A 13,906-nucleotide genomic window follows, 5' to 3' on the forward strand; every position below is an offset into this window, starting at 1 on the left:
AGCCATTCTTTCAGTCCATTGAAACAACTATGCATAATATTCAAGACCGAAGGCTGCCTTTTTAGTCAGTATAGTACGCAAAAGTCCACTTTCCCAACATGAGGATGGGTTAGAAAACACGGTCAATCTAAATTAAGCTTCAAAAGTTATTCATGATTCGTGACTTCCTTTGTAACCATTTATGATAATTGTGCCTCCAACAGTGGAACTTGTGGATCATGATCACAGAGGGAGCAGGGGCGTGTCTACAGGCTGACTGCATGTGATTCATGAAATTACAATTATGCACCAATATTCCACCCAATGGTTTGATTCATTTGAAAACGTCACACGTCTTGTTATCATGCTTTTTTGTTTTGAAATGCTACAACAACTGACGCAACGCAATGAATCCTGTCAGGTCTAATAGAAACACTCTGCTCAGCCTTTTGGGTTCTATCCATAACTAGCTTACGTTAGGTTTTCTCATGCTTGTGCAACTTAGGTTTCTAGAGCTGGATCAGACGGTACAGTGAAGGTGGTCACCGCAGCAGAGCGGGTGACAGGTCTCAGCAGGGTGAGCTCTGTGGTGTCAGTGGTGAGGCATATTGTCGTGAAGAGTTCGCTCCATAGTAATACGATCGAGAAGTGTTATTATCTGTGAAACTTCTTTGGTTGATGTCTGCGGTGAATATAAAACAAACCTGGCATCAGCTGTGTTCCTATCACTCGCAACAACGATGATCTGCTGCTGTGTCGATTTTTTTTCAACTTCCTTCACTCAGGTCGTTTTGACCATTAGTTCTGTTTTGGAAATTTTCACTGAAAAACATTGAAGCTGACTTTAAACAGAGTTTTATTCAACTCACCACTGGGTGTTCAGGCTGTAGACACACAGCAGATGTGCCACCATAAAAGGCACAATTTTGCCTTCCCCTTTATGCACGTCGCAGCCCCCCTTTCACAACAAGCTGTTAATGTTTAAAGCATCACATGCCCCACGCCACACTCATGAAGAAGATGATAAAATCTGCCTGAAGGAAGTTCATATGTGATAACCAAAAAAAGTTTAGCTTTAATCTTGACAAAACAAGAGAGTGATACAAGAGAGTGGCGCTAAAACGGTTTTGAACACATGCCGCGTTGTCTGCTAAAACTGCTAAAAGTCAAAGTGTGACAAATGACATTGAAACCGAAGAATTTAGTGTTGTTAGATTTCCTAGTGAAGGAAAACAAAATGGTATTTGTTTGTGTCTCTATAAGGCAGCCAACCCTTTTGTAACACAAAAACAGATTTTTCATGATAATATTTGAGATTGTGTCAAATTTGAATGTCCAAAAACCTTTTTCAGCCACTTTACTTTATCAAGGCACCAACGGTCCGTATTTAATACCAGGTTTTACCAGTTAGTAAATCCAGAGAAGATAAGGTCATCATGTTTTCAGGTCAAGGCTCTGTTTCATTTTTATGACCCAGCTTTTATATTCATTTTCCACTTTGGTCACTTTAGAGTCATTCACTATACTGGTTGTCCTACTTGAAATAGTCAGCAGGTTTTCACATGCAGTTGGTGTACAGAGGTTTGATTGACTTCCAAGATGTTGAGTAAACTGGAGAATAATAGCCAATTGGAAATGAGCTATTGAGAATTGTCAGTTAATTTTAAATTGTAATAATGAATAAAAAGAAGATGTACTGAAATTGAATTATAACGCAACATGTAATATTGGTCTCCTATTGTTTCATGTTTTGCTTTGTAAGATTATTATTTGTAGGACACTTGTAGGACATTATTTTGAGTAAATCTGAGGGTGAAGCACGCGTGTCTTCCGGAGATGCTCAACAAGCGTGACCATGTCGTGACCCTTTCTCAGATTGAAGAGAATAAAAAGCCATGGTGGATGCTGGGTGTCACTGCAGACAGTTGCTGGCATCTGGTTGTCCACTATTCAACAAGTAGTCGCTTGCAGAACTGTTGATGTCTAGAAGCACAGCTAACCCGCCCAACACACGCAGACCATGTGTTGCCACCAAGACTGTCACATGCAGATCCTGCACCTACACCATCGTCTGCGCTCCCCGTCAACCATTGACCCCCAGTGCAACCAGACGTCATTTACTTCACACAGTATTTTTTTTTGTTTTTTTTTCTTGCTTTTGAGTCAGAATTTGATCGGTTTTATTGCTGTAAATTTTGATGACTAAGGTAGAACAATAATGGATACAAACCTGTGAGAATTGCACAATTTTGTTCAGTACTGCTTTTCTTTTGCTCCTTTCCTCTTCAATATGATTACGTAAGATCCAAGTCAGGATGACATAAACCGCACTTTAATGAAGATATATGTGGTTTTACCGGGTTTTCAATCAACAGAACCGTATTGAACTAATCAATTCTCCATCATTTGGTCGTCATGGAGACGCCTTTCTTCACCCAGGCGTTGCTGTTGATCAGCGAGAGCATGAACCGTGCAACATCCCCTCTTGCAACAAAAGTGCCAGCAGGGTTGCCATTGCTGTCGGGCACAAAGTATCCTTCGTGGGTCAGAAACTCTTGCGCTGAAGAGGAAAGAGAAACATAAAAATGAAGCATAACTCTCTTGACTCCAAATAAAGTAAACTGCATCTCATTTCTTTAATTTCATTTTTTTGTAGTAAAATGTATGAAGACAGAGCGTACTAATGCACAAAGAGATAAGTTAGTACATTCCTTCCAGCTGTATTTGGCCCACCTCAGAAACATCTGAACTTTCTTGATGAGTTTTTTATTTTTTTTTTACCTGTGGCAGGCTGAGTCCTGAGTCCAGGTGGACGGACCACAGTCCACTGGAGGTCGTCCACCTGCTCAAGATACTTCTCCATCTCAAACTGGTTGGTGAGGACACTTCGGATCATGGGCAGGAGCAGAAATCGGACCAGGTAAGAGGCACGGCCCCCAGAGTTGGCTGAAGGAAAGAGGTCAGTGCGTGACTGTGTCCAGAAAAATGTAGGATTCATTCGTATTTCATGTGGACAAGCAAATAATAAAACTGCAATATGCATGTTTGTCAGTAGTGATGACAAATGTGTTTTCATTGTACTAATAATTACATTTATATTTGTAATGTAATTTTTGATAATAAACACAAATTAAAATGATTCTGGATTTCTGTTTCAAACCACGATGCTCCCCATATTTCTCGAGGGAAGTTTGAAGGAATGTCTAGCAGCCTTTGGCTATTGGTGCGGCCTGGTGCCCTGAGTGACCTCGAGTCAGACATTACTGTTTTGATTTGCATTTTACCCGCCAGATACCACAGAAAAAAAAAGTTCTCCATTTCATCCTTCAAATGTCCTTCAAAATCCTTCAAACAGACAGTTTGCACCGGTAATGAACATGTGATATTAGGACTATTAGGACTTATCTTCCACTTCGAACTTACGTTCAGTGTACCAGGACGTCATGGTGATGATTCGGTTCACACGGGCCTCTCGCATGGCACTGATGATGGCGTTCATTGATAGTGTGTATCCCGTCACGCTGCTGAAGAAGGAGACGGAGAAGCCGAGGCAGGACATGACCACGTCCTGACCTTTGAAATGAGCCTTGAGACTGTCAGAAGAGAAAATGTTGGCCTCCACCACCTACAGGGGAAAGTGTGTAGTTCTGAGTGCTTTATGGAACATTCAACACTAAGCAACCATCAAGAGTCGAACAGAGGGAACCAAAAAAAGCAGAGTTGACGTTCACACAAGCATGAGGTTTGACCAAATCCACTGCAAGTACCTTCTTTAACATGTTTATTGCAGGGCTCTTAATGCCTGTCATGAGCTCCCTCCGTCATGTCTTATCTTTATGGACGACTTCCTGCTCTCACTGTTCTTCTGCTCTTGCAGGATTGAGGGCATCGTCTCCTTCTGTTTCCCGCCAAGCAGGCACAGCTGACACACACACACCTGATCTCAATTCGCCAATTCCGCTCTCTGTATTAGAACACCTGCCAGAAGAATCAACTGGTGTCAGTTTGTTGGTTTCCCTTGCCCTGTGTGTCTGTTGCCTGCTCCTCTCCCCCGAATCCTGCGGATTTATTGGACTTCTTACCGTGCCTTGAACCCTGTGTCTTTTTTCCTTTTGTTTGTGCATTTGGACACTTGGTTTTTTTTTTGGCACTGCGGGATTATTTGATTTCGGTTTTTTTTTGGACTCTGTCTCCCTCTTGCGTAGAGGTCGAGTATTGATTTGGTTCTCTGTTTTTGTTGGTTTTGTTTCGTTGTACTTAGAGGTTGAGTTTTTGGTTCTGTTTGACTTAGTTCTCCAATTAAATTTGTTGGAACTGAGTTCTGGACTCTAGTCTCCTCCCTGCTGCATGTGGGTCTCCTGTCTAAAATCGCTACAATGCCGGTCCAAAGCCTGAGTTGGCTGAATCATACGTCACAAAATTAGAGGGTTAACTTACTGTTCCCAGGTATTTTGCTTAAGTATGAAAGGGGCTTTGAAACTTTAGGTATTTGTGTTGTTTATAGCTGAATGTGAAGCGCCCAAGTTCAGGTACATCACTTGAAGTCAGGCGAGGGTCAGTCATGAGGACACGATGAGGTTGTGAAGACAAATTACAGTGATACCTCGGTTCTTGAACGTCCCGGAATTCGAACAAATCGGATTTCGAACGAAAATCCAGAACTTGAACACCCGAAAAAAGCCAGACGTGCATAGACCGATCAGCTGACCCACGACGGGCTTTGTTATTGTGTATAGCGGAGCCTCTGTATGCAGACGTGTCCCGTTAGCTACATTTACTGACTGTTTTTTCTTCATATTGAGGTGTAAAACCTTTCCTGTCTCCGCACTGGACCATGGTAGAGTGTCACAGGGGAGGTGCTCGCTCTCCACACCTCCGAGGCTGGAGCGCTCACTCCAGGGTTTGATGTCCTGTTGTGGGCTGGAGCTGGGACAGGGATGAGGCGAGTCTCGGACAGAGCGTTACTTGGTTTATGACTTTGTCACAGCCAAACTGCACAGAAGCGCACATTCAGAGCTGGACACGCACCGGGCACCTCTTCACTTCTGGAGAGACGTCACTCACTCGGCAACCCCTCCCACATGCAGCGGCCACACACACAGACGAACAGCGCACCTGCAGCAGACACTCTACATTCACTCCTACAAAAGCCTATTTTAAGGCTTGGAACGCATTATTTCTTTTTCCATTAATTCTAATGGGAAAAATCAATACAGATTTCAAATAAGTCGCTTCTCAAACGGCCGTCTGGAACGGATTGTGGTCGAGAACTGAGGTACCACTGTACTGGTAAATCTGTGTTAAAGCTACAAAAGGCTACAATTAGTTTCTTTGCAGGATGTCCAAACTCTTTTTAGGAGGTCGAACTACAGCTCCTCCAAAAGTACAAAAGCATCTATCAAGTGGGCAGAATGCCCTCGGCCAGACCAGGACATGGCTACACCTTCAAAAGAGCACAGGGAGGTTTCAGGGGACTCATTACTTAGTTTGCTGCCCATACGATCCCATGCAGAAGTAGTAAATAATTTATTAATATCTTGTCTTATAGAGATTAACATTTTCTACTTTCTTGAACAACAGCTCACATTTCTGAGAGGTTTATCATCTTGACATATGGCTCAAACGTCAACTTCTTTTAAATACGTTAAATTTAGAGACAAGTAGGTCTAGCGAACAACCTGCTTCACACACCACTTCAACATGACCTGCAGGTGATCAACCTGATTTTCACTGCTCCAGTACAACACTGACCTTAACCAGAGGGGCAAAGAGCATGCAGAAAAAAATGCAGCAAAGTCAATCATTACCGTTAGATTTTCATGAGACACGCTCATTTTGTCCGGGTTCCTAACCACAGCAGTCACCTGATGACCCTGCTGCAGCGCCTGGTTGACCAGGTACTGTCCGGTCTGCCCAGTGGCTCCCAGCACGACAATCTTCATCCTCAGACTGAGTCAGCACACTGTCAGGGAACAGAGATCAAAATGCAGTCGGATCAGGGAGGTTCCGCAGTTGCAAGTCAAGTGACAATTTTGGGGAGGACTGTGGTTTATCTGCTGAGAAGCCTCAAGCTACTTTTCTGTGAGTGACGTTCAGTCTCAACTATGAGCAAATCTAAAGGTGTGGTTTTACACTGCGGTTCTCAATTTTGCTAGCTGGGTGGGGTTTTACAGTCGTGGCTTCAATTAAATACACAGGTTAAATATGTTTCTACGCGCAGCACACACTATTGTGTGCGTGCGTGCAGGTGTGTTTAAGCATAACTATCTTAGTGTGGTCCAGTTTTGGGGAAACACCTCCTTCTGCCTTCCCCCTTATGCCTTTTGCCGGGCCATTTTGCCAGACACCATAAGGTTTAGCCTCAATTTGAGGATGAAAACAGCAAGGTCATTATAATTAGGTTTAAGTGAGGTTCAGTCTCCTGAAGAAGGGGCCTGAGAGACAGGGTGGAGGTCTGAGGAGGAAGGGGCCTGAGAGGCAGGGTGGAGGTCTGAGGAGGAAGGGACCTGAGAGGCAGGGTGGAGGTCTGAGGAGGAAGGGGCCTGAGAGACAGGGTGGAGGTCTGAGGAGGAAGGGGCCTGAGAGACAGGGTGGAGGTCTGAGGAGGAAGGGGCCTGAGAGACAGGGTGGAGGTCTGAGGAGGAAGGGGCCTGAGAGACAGGGTGGAGGTCTGAGGAGGAAGGGGCCAGAGAGACAGGGTGGAGGTCTGAGGAGGAAGGGGCCTGAGAGACAGGGTGGAGGTCTGAGGAGGAAGGGGCCTGAGAGACAGGGTGGAGGTCTGAGGAGGAAGGGACCTGAGAGGCGGGGTGGAGGTTTGAGGAGGAAGGGGCCTGAGAGACAGGGTGGAGGTCTGAGGAGGAAGGGGCCTGAGAGACAGGGTGGAGGTCTGAGGAGGAAGGGTCCTGAGAGGCAGGGTGGAGGTCTGAGGAGGAAGGGACCTGAGAGGCAGGGTGGAGGTCTGAGGAGGAAGGGGCCTGAGAGACAGGGTGGAGGTCTGAGGAGGAAGGGGCCTGAGAGACAGGGTGGAGGTCTGAGGAGGAAGGGGCCTGAGAGACAGGGTGGAGGTCTGAGGAGGAAGGGGCCTGAGAGACAGGGTGGAGGTCTGAGGAGGAAGGGGCCTGAGAGGCAGGGTGGAGGTCTGAGGAGGAAGGGTCCTGAGAGGCAGGGTGGAGGTCTGAGGAGGAAGGGACCTGAGAGGCAGGGTGGAGGTCTGAGGAGGAAGGGGCCTGAGAGACAGGGTGGAGGTCTGAGGAGGAAGGGACCTGAGAGACAGGGTGGAGGTCTGAGGAGGAAGGGGCCTGAGAGACAGGGTGGAGGTCTGAGGAGGAAGGGGCCTGAGAGACAGGGTGGAGGTCTGAGGAGGAAGGGGCCAGAGAGACAGGGTGGAGGTCTGAGAAACACGCTTCCTTCATCAGGTTTTGGGAATAACCTCCCAAGTTTCTGTATAATATTAAATATTCTGGAGATGGTGTTGTCTATGTATCACAAGAAGAATAGATGTGAATTAACTAAAGTGCAGAGTAGCGCTTTTGATCACCAGCGTGATCCCCGACTCACTCAGAAACCATTAGCAACGGTTGCTAACGTGGTGGTAATGTCGTTTCCTAAAAACACCAAATCATCTTCTCATCTTCTTGTGAGAACAAAGCATCCATGTTCAAGACAGTAACCACAGGGCTCTACAAAAGGATGGGACAGCAAATGCCAAAGAAAATTAAAAAGTTCATTCTGATTGCAAAATCCTGCAGATGAATGACTGCGTCTCAACATGACAAGACACATTGGACATGCTCATGTTTTTCCAGCTTTCAGGGGTCCGGCGGGGAAGGTCTACTCAGATGAATCCATTCTATTCATGCTGAACTCAAAAAAAACATTGTGAGATCTGGAAAGCCGTGTGAAACTGATTATTGCAGGGGAGTGGCTGTGACAAGCCTGTGGACAGATGTTCTTTGAGGGGAGCTTGTTTGATTTCAGGGCATTTTCATGAAGTTGGGTAATTTCTTCTAGTCATTGTGGCTTATGTGGAAATGGCCATAATTTACATGGAGTCATATGCTCCATGTCAAATACCAGCTTGTGGCTCCAATACTATGCCGGTGGTTGGATTGAAAATGCATTGCAAACCATTTCTATTCTATAACTTGATCTCTCAAATCAGTTCTTTCCATAATCACCACCTTTTCTAAGAAAATAATTATAATAAGAGTTAACATCCTCTGTATTTAGGAAATCTTTAACTGCTTATAGTATCTCAACCGCCAACACAGGTGCACTGCAGAAAGAAGACTAGATAAGGACTCATACAGAGAGAGTGAGAGAGACTTGTCCACTATTCAGACTCATGTCTTAGACAAGATGGTCTCAAATTAGCACAGCATCAGCTAAATGGATCGAAAACAGACTTCTGACTCAAACTCTGAGGGAAAGAAAGCATCGGCCGAGACCCGGAAGTAAGTCTGTTGGAAGAAACCGTCGTTATGCGGGGGGGACTAATACTAATTCCACCCCAAAATGAGATGACTCAATGACAAAATGTGCATGAAACCAGAAATGAAGGATCTGAAGGCGGCAATGTGAACGGATGTGATGGAGATGAAGGAAAGTATGGTGACACTTTGGATGGAAGCTCAAAGTCAAAGGAAATTGTTAAGTTGAAAGAGTCACCAAAAACACAATGTAAGCTGAAAGTGATGGACACAACGGGACATCACCTCAGCGGACGTCCTAGGAATTGAAGAAAGACATTCATACTGTGATAGCCGCAAACTATCACGTGGAAGTTATGACGCTGAGGACAGATTTACACACTTGGAAACCATTGAACATCATATATTCAATGCCAGAAGACATGGAAGCTGATGACCTCAGGCTCCGTACAGTGGACCTCATCAAGAACAAGGTGGGATACAATGATGAATTGTCAACTGCATAGTAGAACGGCCACCAAGCCAAGCAATAATATTGTCAACAATATTTTTGGACAAAAGTAACCACTAATTTCATGATAATGCATCAATAATAAGCACACTCTTTAAATGTAAATGTAAATCTTCTATCATCATGCCATGACAGCAACATGTATTTTACACTTAACACTTGTATATAAATTTTAAAATAATCATAATAAATAAGCTATAATTTCAGTATAAGGATTGATGGACCGACTGGCCACTAAAATGAGATGAGAATTTAATCATAATGTGGAGGGGAAATTCTGTCAATTAGCTGAGGAGAGAATTGTACAACTATTACTCCAGACTTGGGGTCAATGATTACAATTTAAATTCGAGTCCTGCGGAGGCAGTGAACTTTGCTTTTTTTAATGAGTCACATTTCTGCTCCAATGAAAACAACATTATAAATGTAATCATTAAGTAAATGTTCAAGTCTTTATTATTTGAGTCTTAAATCAAATAATAAATATTATGTTAACCTAGGGTTGTACTTTATCGGGTGGCAGTACGACTAAACATTTCCGTGGACCGAAGAAAGAGCTGTCTGCCGCTATCTCCCGTCTCCCTCTCTCGGTGCGGTACGGGCCACAGACATAACGCAGTTTTGCGCTTTCAAAATAAAAGCACATTAGTTGAGAACCTCCGCGATAAAGTTTTGGGGTGGGACAAATGCGGCCGTCACCAATATAGGTGGGTGGGACCCCTAAGTCCCCCACGGTTCCTACGCCTCGCCTTTCTTGTGAACTTCCTGACACGCTTTGGTCTGGACGAGCCAGCAGCGTGTCACCCAGCCTCGCTTCTCCGCTTTCCTCTTGTCCCATGTTCCCGAGCAAACCACGACTACAACATCGGTTCCAGAACCACGACTCTGGAGTCCGAATGTTCATTTACGCTCTATAACTTTTGTACAAATGAAGTACGCCGAAAGAAAGAAGTACCTTGTCTGCCTATTGGGTGTCCTGAATTCCAAGGTGCACAATTGTCTTCTGAGAAGTCGATTCTGACTTTTGTGCGATACGAAATGGAAGCAATAACTTGTACATGACACGGGCCAATCACGATGAGCAGGAGGTGGAACGGACACTTGCTTGACAAATATCGTCTTTTGCAGGTATAACGTCTTTGCGTGTGGTAGAAAGTATTATGGAATCTTTCAGATGATGTTTTTTAACATACTTTTTTTGGACCAGGGATGTAATCTAGCACAGCTGCACGATCTGTTAACGCATGCGCACAGGCGCAATGGTCCGTCCACACGCGTCATGACTTTATGGCAACTCTAGAGAGACAAACAACTGCACAGTCTGCGCGATTCTCGAAAGATTTTTGTTTCACCGCAGTTATCGATATGCCATATATTGCTCTGGAAACCACCACTTTGTTTAAATAAATTATCATGTCACACTATGCTGAAACTTTCAGTTCAATGGAAGATCATGAGAAACATGAATCAATGAGACGTAATAGTAGACATAGAAATGCCCGGGTCTTCTTTAGACCGACCAACAGTGACATCTCGTGGTGTAAAAAGGTATAACTCGTGTGTTAATATTTACTTCGTTTTGTCTTCGCAGTCGCAATGCGTGCTCTTCGTCGAAACATGACACATATATTGATAGTCTCCATCAAGTCACAAACTCCAGTGTAATATTTTAGTGATTTATTTATTTAATAAAATCGACTTAGTATACTAAATAAGGCAAATAAATGGGCCAAACTGAACAATATAGATTTGTAAGACAAAACAGCTGCTGATTCATTTAAAACACTAATTCAGTGGCATGTTGTTTTTCCATTAGCTCCGATGAGATAAACTGTAATTGTAAATACAGAAGTGCAGAATACATTTACGTTATAGCTTACTGATGAATGAACATTGTTGTGTCATGGTGAAACCACCACTAGATGTCTCACTTTTCCACTGAACGGAGACGACGCAACTTCAACTAATCGTACATAGTAGAAGACAACACGTCCTGGTGTTTAGTGTAAATGTACACGCAAAGGCTTGATGATTCCTCATCCTCTTTGTCTTCCATCAAATGAAACAACATAACAAGAGCATTAAGACAGGCGTGCAGTCAGCGAAACAGACATGGATTGAGGGAAAGTGCATATCAACTCTGAACAGCCTGAAGGCCAGCAGTAACACCCAGATGGCATATCAAATTGTTAAGGAGCTAACAAGACTTATAAAGCAAGACTGGCAAATGCATGTCGGAAGAACGGGAAATTTTGGGCAGGTGGACACAATATTGTTCTGACCGCAACAATCACTCCGCAGTCCTGACATGGACCCAAGTCACGGAGGCAGAAGTGCACTCCTGAACACACTGAGGTAGCTGTCCAAGCGGTGAAAAAAGGAGAATCATTCGGAGACGATCACAACATCCCAGCAGAGCTCGCCCAAGCAGGGTGTGAGGCAATGATCGACACCCTCACATTCCAGTGCAACAAAATCTGGCAGAGTGGTGAATGCCTGACATCAGTCACTCATCATCTCTCTTCCAATGTAAGGCAATCTTTAACTGTGCCACAACTACCGCACCATCAGTCTTAACAGCCATTGCAGTAAAGTCCTTCTGAAAATAATACTGAATACGTTCAAACCTCAAGCTGAACTGTGCAAAAGATGGTGGTGGATTGGGCCACTCCACCATCATTCGAAGCGAAGGAAGTGGACCGTCTTGATGGTGAAAGGTATTACTCAAACGTGGGAGTGTGTCAGAGATCTGGTGGACAGATACATTCAGGATGGAGCTGAGGGTGTGATCGAGAGCCCGCAACAGAGCATCGTGCACCATTAAAAGAACGTCTCACTCAGGAAACGCACAGCTAAAGAACGCACAAGCATGGTGGATGACAAACGTTGTTTGCTCCCGGGCGGTAAAACACTTCCTTTTGGATTCTAAAAAAATGATGGAAGAGGTTTATTATGATTTCAGGTTTCAAACCCCTTGTCTTGTCTTGTTGTCGGCCCCTCTGGCTCTAGTCAGGCTCACTTTGCACAACATGTATTGCAATATGATGGACTCTGTACCTCAAAATATTGTATGGATTTATTATATGGATTTATTATATGTTTTCAGCCAATATATTTGGAGCTGTAAAAAATGACGAATAATTAGTTTTATTGAAGGTTTGCCTGACTCTTTTGAAGGTGAAACTTTGTTTCCTTCTAATAAAACACATTTAATCGTTCTGGATGATGTGATCTTTCAAGCTCCTGAGCGTGCCTATGTTGTCAAGTTGTTTATGATTTACAGGCAGCATCGACGCATGAGCGTCACCTTGTTAAGGCAGAATGTATTTCTATGAGGTAAACACTCAGTTTAAACCGCAATTATTTTGTGCTCTTCAAGAATCCTCATGATAAATTACAAATCAAAATACTGGCTCATCAGATTCACCCCAACCAAAAATACTTTTTTTTTTCAAAGTTTTGAGGATACAACCAGCGAGAACCACGGTTATCTAGTCGTGGATCTGACGGCTAAATGTCCAGATCATCTGCGCCTCCGGACAGGACTGCTTCCTGCTCAACGTTACACGGTCTACCTTCCCAAAACATTAGCCTAAGAAAGTCTTTCAGCTGAAAATGTTATTCTATGCATCACCCATGAGGACATTTTGCTCCACAGCTCTCTGGACTTTATCGACGTGAGGAGGCGTTGAACCTCTTGAAAGGTAGTATACCTCCAACTGACTCTCAATACAATAAACTGAAGAAGCATAAAAAAAGAGGACCCAGCAACTCAGCCGGCTAAAAGAACCGTCTTCATTCATTAGAGAATCTGCTGTGACTGATTTGGATTAGAGGATGAGAGAGGTGTTACAGGATGCGTACTTAAATTGGTACGAAAAAGTTAAAAAATAAATAAATAAACACTCTCCTGCAAAGATATTTAACCCTAACAAGACAGGAGTGAGATGAGCAGCATGATGTGACTCTGACTCTGCCACATGAAGAAACGCGAGAGGTCGCATAGGTTTGTGAAAAGTGTTGGCATCGTGTCTTGATAAAAAGTCTTTCACTTTTTCTCTAAATCGATCCATTCCCCCGTTTCCTCTCGTATGCCTCGGCGAAGTCGCTCCACACCTCCGAAACTCCCAGAGTGAGCAGGATCATAATATGCTTTTTTAATGACAAGAGGAAAGGAGACGGATGATGCTTTATATTGACTTATTTCAACACCCTCCAAGTCAGACTCCACCGAAAGTGGCCAGAAAGTGCTGTACAGCCAGAATGAAGTTTGGAGTGTTGAGCAGTCTCATCAGATGGCGGAAATTCTGGAGGTAAAAGTACTCCTTGGCCCCTGTCTTGCTGTCCTCGTCACAGCTGTGATTCACTTTGCCAATGGTGCAGTTGAACTGACAGTAAATCTCAGCAAACTTGGCTCAACAAACAAAATACAATGTTTTTTACTGTTTTCAGGAGGACGACTGATATCAGAGTTGGACGCGGGTCCCTCGCTGCTGAATTGGGAATAAGGCATCTCTGATTCTGAATGGAGTGGAGATGAAACATCAGCCTCAGTGCTCTCAGTTAAAGCAGTGCCCAGGGAAGGTAGGTGGGTGCGAGTCTTCTCCCTCTCATGGCCAAGCTCCCGCACTATGTACAAGTGGAATGAAAAATCCGTCTTGGGTGATGTTTTGCAGTCGTGTGCTGTGTACACGTAGTACACGTGCTGCTGTGGTGGCAAAAGCGTGTGAGAAGTAGGCGTGGTCTAAAAGAAAAGGGAGGGGTCATGAAGAGAGAGAGGGAGTGGACTAAAAGAAAAGCGCTTTTTTCACAGACAGAGTATCAATCCACTTCCGGCTGCTGTTGAACAATGTGTCCACTCTCCCTGCTATTCCCTCCATCTGGCCAATCCACACCACCATCGGGATGCTCAGCAGACAACGGAACACATCGCATTCAGTGTTGAAGTATTCCAAGGTGAAATATTTTTCAGTGATAGTGGACGGCT

At 44.2% G+C, this 13,906-nt stretch overlaps 1 protein-coding gene across 1 annotated transcript; it reads right to left on the minus strand.

Annotated features, from left to right (window-relative positions):
- Positions 1 to 1,984: 1,984 nt before the first annotated feature.
- Positions 1,985 to 10,120, minus strand: LOC128762667 (uncharacterized). Its single transcript, XM_053871083.1, has 5 exons — positions 9,875 to 10,120; positions 5,787 to 5,941; positions 3,403 to 3,604; positions 2,761 to 2,925; positions 1,985 to 2,539 (listed from the first exon to the last, which is right to left on the minus strand). Exons 2-5 carry the CDS (start codon positions 5,919 to 5,921, stop codon positions 2,382 to 2,384), a joined length of 660 nt encoding a protein of 219 aa, XP_053727058.1. The 5' UTR covers positions 5,922 to 5,941; positions 9,875 to 10,120; the 3' UTR covers positions 1,985 to 2,381.
- Between the last annotated feature and the right edge of the window lie 3,786 nt (positions 10,121 to 13,906).

Source organism: Synchiropus splendidus, chromosome 7 (genome assembly GCF_027744825.2).
Source record: "Synchiropus splendidus isolate RoL2022-P1 chromosome 7, RoL_Sspl_1.0, whole genome shotgun sequence".
Taxonomy (NCBI): Eukaryota; Metazoa; Chordata; class Actinopteri; order Syngnathiformes; family Callionymidae; genus Synchiropus; species Synchiropus splendidus.

Bases quoted from the DNA above. Each gene is read 5' to 3' on its own strand.
- LOC128762667 (XM_053871083.1), bottom strand. From the start codon at position 5,921: ATGAAGATTGTCGTGCTGGGAGCCACTGGGCAGACCGGACAGTACCTG. The intron at 2,926-3,402 runs GTAAGTTCGAAG...TCTTTCCTTCAG, and splicing joins GACGTCCTGGTACACTGAAC to CCAACTCTGGGGGCCGTGCC. The intron at 2,540-2,760 runs GTAAAAAAAAAA...TTTCCTCTTCAG, and splicing joins CAGGACTCAGCCTGCCACAG to CGCAAGAGTTTCTGACCCAC.